At 34.9% G+C, this 7500-nt stretch overlaps 1 protein-coding gene across 2 annotated transcripts in view; it reads left to right on the forward strand.

Moving 5' to 3' along the window:
- The window catches only part of LOC106873388 (glutamate receptor), a 201849-nt gene that overhangs the window by 164371 nt on the left and 29978 nt on the right, over nucleotides 1-7500 (forward strand). For both annotated transcript variants that reach the window (XM_089362240.1, XM_089362241.1), the window contains exons 12-13: nucleotides 1750-1948; nucleotides 7071-7318. In XM_089362240.1, coding sequence (XP_089218366.1) covers nucleotides 1750-1948; nucleotides 7071-7318 — 447 coding nt within the window. The remainder of the gene's footprint in view (nucleotides 1-1749; nucleotides 1949-7070; nucleotides 7319-7500) is intronic.

Consider the following 7500-nt stretch of genomic DNA (forward strand, 5'->3'; position numbering starts at 1 on the left):
ACTACTACTGCTGCTACTACTGCTACTACTGCTACTGCTACTACTACTAAAAAAATATATATATACGACGGGTGCCTTTCAGTTTCCGTCTACCAAATCCACTCACAAGGCTATAGTAGAAGACACTTGCCCAAGGCTCCACGCAATGGGACTGAACCCGGAACCATGTGGTTTGGAAGCAAGCTTCTTACCACCCAGCCACACCTGCACCTATGTCTCATATTTCTATTTATTTATTTATCTTTTACTTGTTTACGGTTGGCTCGGCTTAAAAAAAATCTGCCTTGCGGTTCTTTCCAGCCATATTCGAATCACATGTCCGTTGTACCGGAGTTGTGGCTTCTCGATGCGGAAATAAAATATCTTTATTCGTTGCCTGAAATTTTTAACCAAATAAAAAAGGGAAAACAAGACGACAACAAAACATAAAACTGCCACATAACTTTAATCCCGATTTCGGTTCATGGAACCATGTGACTTTTATTGATTTGAAAGTTCGAACGAAAGCAAAAAAAAAAAATTCAATCGAAGTTTTTTAATTTTGTTTTTCTGTTTTCTTTTATTTTTTTTATTGAAATTTCCACAAACCCGGTTCTGATATAAACCATTAGTTATGTCTATCTAAGATTATAGGCTTTAGGTCTATGGCAGAATATATATATTTCGACGGATTATTTCGAGAATATTCTTGCGGATAATGAGAAAGTTGGAACAAAAGTAAACAAGATGCATGTTTGGCTGTGTGGTAAGAAGTTTGATCTCCGAACCTCATCGTTCCGTGTTCAATCTCACTGCACTGCTTCTTGGGCAAGTGTCTTCTATAATTGACCCGAACTGACCAAAGCTTTGTGAGTGGATTTGGTAAACAGAAACTCAAAGAAACCCTTCCTTGGTGTGTGTGTGTGTATTGGGTTGGTGCATAATTATTGCGACTTTTTTCAACAAATTTTATTCAACAAAAACAATAACAACATGTAACAAAAACATCTTTAAGTGATTATTCCGGAGCATATTCACCATCTACTTCAATTACTGCTTCCCATTTGCTTGGCAGACGGTCAGACCGTCATTTAAAGATGTTTTTGTTGAATAAAATTTGTTGGAAAAAAGCTGCAATAATTATGCACCAACCCAATATATAATATATATGTGTGTGTGTGGGGGGGGGGGTTCGGAAATCATTTGACGGAATGGTTAGCGCATCAGTCAAAATGCTCAACGGTATTTGTTGAGGCCCTTTAAGTTGTGGGTTCAAATACCGCCGAGATCAACTTTTCCTTTCGCCTCACTGCGGTGGCAAATGAGACGCACATATTTACAAAAAAAAAAAAAAATATATATTTTCAAAAAATTCACCCCGGGTCCTATATGTGAAGTTGGACCTCTTATAAACTTTAATGCTCTAAAAAATTTTATTCCCTAAATATTCACTCCTGAAAATTGGGGTACGTCTAATACACTCGTGCGTCTTTTATGCCATCAAATACGCTACCAGTCAAGTACTGATATCGATTTAATCGACTAACCGCCCCCTCCCTTAAATTGCTGGCCTCGTGCCAAGTTTGAAACTGTTATTTCTTTAAAACATTTTTATATATTCTTTATGTGGAGGTGGAAGTTGTCTTTACCTTTTGTTTGTTTTTTTAAAATTTTTTTTCTTTTTTTTTTGTGCTTTGTGGAGGTGAACAACCTATAAAAATATTGATTGAATTTCCTCCTTTTTTTTTTTTCATTTGTCTTCTTTTTCAGATCGATTTCGGGTCGGATTGTGGGAAGCGTGTGGTGGTTTTTCACCTTGATTATTATTTCGTCCTATACAGCCAACCTGGCTGCTTTCTTAACAGTAGAGAGAATGTCGACACCAATTGAATCCGCAGAGGATTTAGCTAAACAAACAGAAATTGAATATGGCACATTGAGATCAGGAACAACGGAGGCATTTTTCAAGGCAAGTGAAATCTCCTTTCTCTGTTACAGGCATACCTCAACTTACGTCTTTTATGTCTTGCGTCATTCGGGATGGGAGGTGGGGGTTTTCAAGAAATGAGCCACAATAATAAACTCGGATAAATTGACTTAAGTCAATTTATCCGAGTTTACGTCGGTCTCAGCTAACATATTTAAATCGTCGTTTAACGTCCGCTTTCCATGCTAGCATGGGTTGGACGATTTGACTGAGGACTGGTGAAACCGGATGGCTACACCAGGCTCCAATCTGATTTGGCAGAGTTTCTACAGCTGGATGCCCTTCCTAACGCCAACCACTCAGAGAGTGTAGTGGGTGCTTTTACGTGCCACCTGCACGAAGGCCAGTCAGGCGGTACTGGCAACGGCCACGCTCAAATGGTGTATTTTATGTGCCACCCGCACAAGAGCCAGTCCAGGGGCACTGGCGACGATCTTGCTCAGCATAGAAAATATATATGTATGTAGGTATGTTTGTCTGTGTGTCTTTGTATCAGTGTTTGTCCCCAATCACTGCTTGACAACCGGTGTTGTTATGTTTCCGTCCCCGTAACTTAGCGGTTCAGTAAAAAAAAAAAAAAAATCTACGGTAAAATAAGTACCAGGCTTAGCAAAAAAATTAGGCACTGGGGTCAATTCATCCGACTAGAGCAAATTGTTCAAGGCAGTGCCTAAGCATGGCTGCAGTCTAATGACTGAAACAAGTAAAAGATGAAAAAGAAAGACCTAAAATGTAATCTTGAAGTGGAAAATCGAATAAAATGCATGGGAAAATACTAATTACACTGAGTAACTTTTTTTGGGGGGGTCTTTGGTGAATAAGTGTTATTTCCTATTTGCCTCTATCTAGAAATCGAAGGAAATGACTTCTATATATATATGTCTTTGTATGGGTATTTGTTCCCCCATCACCGCTTTACAATCGGTATTGGTGTGTTTACGTCCCCATAATTTAGTGGTCCGACAAAAGAACCGATAGAATAAGTACTAAGCATAAAAATAATAAGTCCTGGGGTCGATTTGTCCGACTAAAACCTTTGATGGTTGTGTTCCAGCATAGCCGCAGTCAAATTACTGAAACAAGCAAAAAATATATATATGTATGTATATATATATGTATATATATATATATATATATATATATATATATACAACGGGCTCCTTTCAGTTTCCGTCTACCAAATCCACGCACAACGCTTTGGTCGTCCCGGAGTTGTAGTAGAAAACACTTGCTTATGATGCCATGCGGTGGTACTGAACCTAGAGCCGTGTGGATGGGAAGCAAACGTCTTACTACACAGCCACGCTTGCGCCTACGCCAATAGTTATTTCGAAAAAAAAGAGAATTCATAGTTATTTGTCGCCATATGAAAGCAGCAGAAATAATTCCAGACACTATATGTGCAAAATTTAATTCTTATAACCAAGTAATTTAAGGATGAGGTGGGTGGGGGGAATACCTCGAAACCTTTAAATGTTTATTCCAAAAGCATCAGTTCAAATTTATTCCATTATAAAACATATTCTAGTTTAATCCATTTTCTATCGTAAATTCCAATTTAACGAAATGCAATTTTTGCCTTTCAAAGTGAGTTTTCTTTTAAATCTAATTTAAAATTCTTGTATTGAATCGCAATGGTACTTACTCCATCACGTGGAACACATCTTTGCAACAGTATATCTCATTCCAAACAATTCTTTTTTTCCGTTGCCATTCTCCTTCCATCTTCAAAACCTCCTGCATAAAAACATGGCTCAACGCACAAATTGCTGCATCGTTGCTTTCATTGTGTCACTAGGTTCTACTAATTATCTAACTCTTCCATAAACCATTCTTTTCTTGTAAAAAGGTTCCTCCACATACAACCACCACCACCACCACCACCACCACCATTCTTGTGATGGAGAAATTGAACACGTCGCTAAATAGCTAATGCAGAATACTCGCCATTTTTACACTATTCCTGTTGTTTGCAAATTGCAACTTACATAATTTACTTTTTAAAGAAATTTCTATAAAAAACCAAAATCTGTAGAGATTCAGATTTGGCTCTCATATCTATTGAAAATCTGTAGAGATAACCTTTTTAAAAATTGATTTAATAGCACTGCTAACACAGTTGGGACAGAGTATTGACTTATAAAGTCTATAATATATAATACTTATGGTTGCATAACGAAATACAGTGTTCCTACCAGCAATTAATATTACTTGGAAAAATACGAGCAAGAGAAATAATATTCTTAAGATTATAAACCTGGAAAATTACAGTAAAAGTTATTACACTTGGAAAAGTTCAAGACAGAACAAGAGAATTTTTGCATAAAATATTGCAGCTAAGGATATAATTTCAAATAAAATATTTAGATTTAGAAAATATTTGCTTTTATTAGAACTAAAGATTTTATTACAAGTTATTACTTTTATTCGTTATTACGTGTTACTTGTATCAAAAATAAAAAATAAGTCAAAATACTTTTGCCCTTTAAATAAATTCCTTTTTAAAATCTTTAATTAATAATTATAAATTTTAAAATAAGTATTTAAAAAATAGTAGTATTACATAATTAGTTAGTACAATAAATAAAATAATACAAAAATTAGTTCTATATTACAGTAAAATCTACCTATAACAACAAATTCACAGTAAAATTTGCTTGAGTTATTGCCTAAGTTATTGCCAAGTCTTCACATTTTTAATCTTGACTCAATGCCTATTTTTTACATGATGAATTTGCCTACCATATATACTATTCTACTTTTCATAAAACTTTAGCTATATTGTTACTTCTGACTCGTTTTTTAAGCATTCTAGCGTGTCGATATTTTAACAAATAATGGTACCTTTTTTTTTTTTTAATTATAATGTTACTTTGTGAATTAGAATAAAATAATTTTTAATATTCAAATTTTATCCTTTGCTGCAATATCTTAAGTAAAAAATTTCTTCTTCTGTACTTTACCATATGTAATAAGTTGTCCTGAACTTTCCCAAGTGTAATAACTTGCCCTGTAATTTTCCAGGTTTATAATTTTAAGAATATTATTTCTCTTGCTCGCATTTTCCCATGTAATCCACGTGTTTTCCAGGCTATGTTATTATGCTAATTAATAACGTGTCAAATAGCGGTGTCATTGATAATTTTTTCCTTACCTCATTTGCACCGGTGACATATATTAAAAGTCCCCTTATAGAACTATATTCATAAAAAAATTTGAGAAACAAACACTTTTAAAACTTCATTGCACGAGATTGATACCATAAAATTCCTCGAATTGAACTCTATCATTTAATTTTAATTAAATAATAGTTTGTTTTTAAAATAAAAAGTTAATTATACTTTAATTCAATTTTTTGCCTTATATTTTTTCATGATATTTTACCTCACAACTTTTTTGATACAAATTTTTGTTGCATGGGAACAAAACTATGAAATTTTTCATGTTTTCTTCTATCATTGAAGCTCAGATAAATATATTTTGCTTTTAAAATAAAAAATGTTATTTAGATCTAAACTTGATTGGTGGCGTTACTTACTCTCCTATAACGTTGCTGTAAAAATTTTGACGTAAACTTCTCTTTCTATTGGATCAAATCTCAATTTTTTATGCCAAAATGTAGCTAGTGACCAGTCCTCTTCAAAATTGTTAACAGTTTTCAATTTGGTTAAGAACTGAATTAGTGACAAGTTCTGAAAGATGCTGCTTGTGAGTAAATTGAGGCTTTAATATTATTCAACTATTACCGTAGTTGGATGATTTACACAGCTTAAGGCGGCGAGCAGTCAGAATCGCCAGCGCGCCAAGTAAAATGCTTAGCAGCATTTCGTCCGTCTTTACATTCTGAGTTCAAATTCCGCCGAGGTCGACTTTCCCTTTTAATTCTTTCGGCGTCGATAAAATAAGAACCACTTGATCACTGGGGTCGATATAATCGACTTATCCCTTTCCCCCGAAATTACTGGCCTTGTACCAAAACATGAAACCAATATTTACATAGCTTTGTTCTTACCGAGAAAGATTCAATTTTCAATGGAAGCGTCTTGGCAGTGATAAGAAGTAATCAGTGCCAATGGCAAGACCCAAATGACCAGCCTTCCGACTGGCTGACCCATTCTGTATCAGCATAACTGTACACGCTCCCTTGGGCAAATTGTTGTAGAACTGCTTTTATTTAAATACTTCCGTTGCCATTATATGGTTGTTTATTAAGGTGGGGACGGCGAGCTGGCAGAAACGTTAGCACGCCGGGCGAAATGCTTAGCGGTATTTCGTCTGTCTTTACGTTCTGAGTTCAAATTCCGCCGAGGTCGTCTTTGCCTTTCATCCTTTCGGGGTCGATAAATTAAATACCAGTTACGCACTGGGGTCGATGTAATCGACGTAATCCCTTTGTCTGTCCTTCTTTGTCACCTCTATGTTTAGCCCCTTGTGGGCAGTAAAGAAATACGAATCGTTAGAGCGTCGGATGAAATGCTTATTGGAATTTCTTCCGGTTCTTACATTCTGAGCTCAAATCCCGCCGTCTGTATGACATAAAGATCTTCACTTGATGCAAAAACTGTTCATCAAGACTCTTGCAAACCAAATACAGAAACGAAATGTATGTATGCATGTGTGTACATATGTATGGATGCATGTATGCATGTACGTATATATATATGCATATATGTATGCATGCATGCATGTATGTATGTATGTATGTATATAAGTATGCATGCATGTGCGTATGCATGCATGTACATATGTAAGTAAGCCTGCATACATGCATGTATGCACGGACGTGTTTATGTACGTGTATGCATGCTTGTATGTACATATGTATGTATATATGCATGTATGTACATATGTATGTATATATGTACATATATACATGTATGTACATAAGCATGTATGTATATATGTACAAGTATGCATATATGTACATATGCATGTACATATGTATGCACATATGTATGCATATATGTGTGCATGCGTATATATGTATGCATGTATGTATGTGTGTGTGTATATATGTCTGGATGCTTTTATTACTCTTTCTTATTTTCCTTTTCTTTCATTTCATTTCTGCTTTTTGTCCTTACGCTCTCTTATTTCTTTGTAGACTTCTAAAGTTGCGGTATATGAGAGAATGTGGGCTTACATGACATCAAAGACCCCCAGCGTTTTTACAGTTAAAATTGACGAAGGTATCAATCGGGTACGACAGTCCAACGGGAAATACGCTTTCCTGGTCGAATCAGCCACCAATGACTATATCAACAACAGATATCCATGTGATACGATGAAAGTTGGATCAAATCTCGATTCCAAAGGATTTGGTATCGCAACCCCGGCTGGGTCCGACTTGGGGTTAGTAACAAAAGAGAATGTTTTTTTCTTAATGTTATCAAGTTGACTTACTGGATTGTCATCCTTCAGTCAGTGTGTATATATATATATATATATATACATATATATATATATATATATATATATATATATATATATATATATATATATATATATATATATATATATATATATATATATAT

This window comes from Octopus bimaculoides, chromosome 14 (genome assembly GCF_046866305.1).
Source record: "Octopus bimaculoides isolate indiv1 chromosome 14, ASM4686630v1, whole genome shotgun sequence".
Taxonomy (NCBI): domain Eukaryota; kingdom Metazoa; phylum Mollusca; class Cephalopoda; order Octopoda; family Octopodidae; genus Octopus; species Octopus bimaculoides.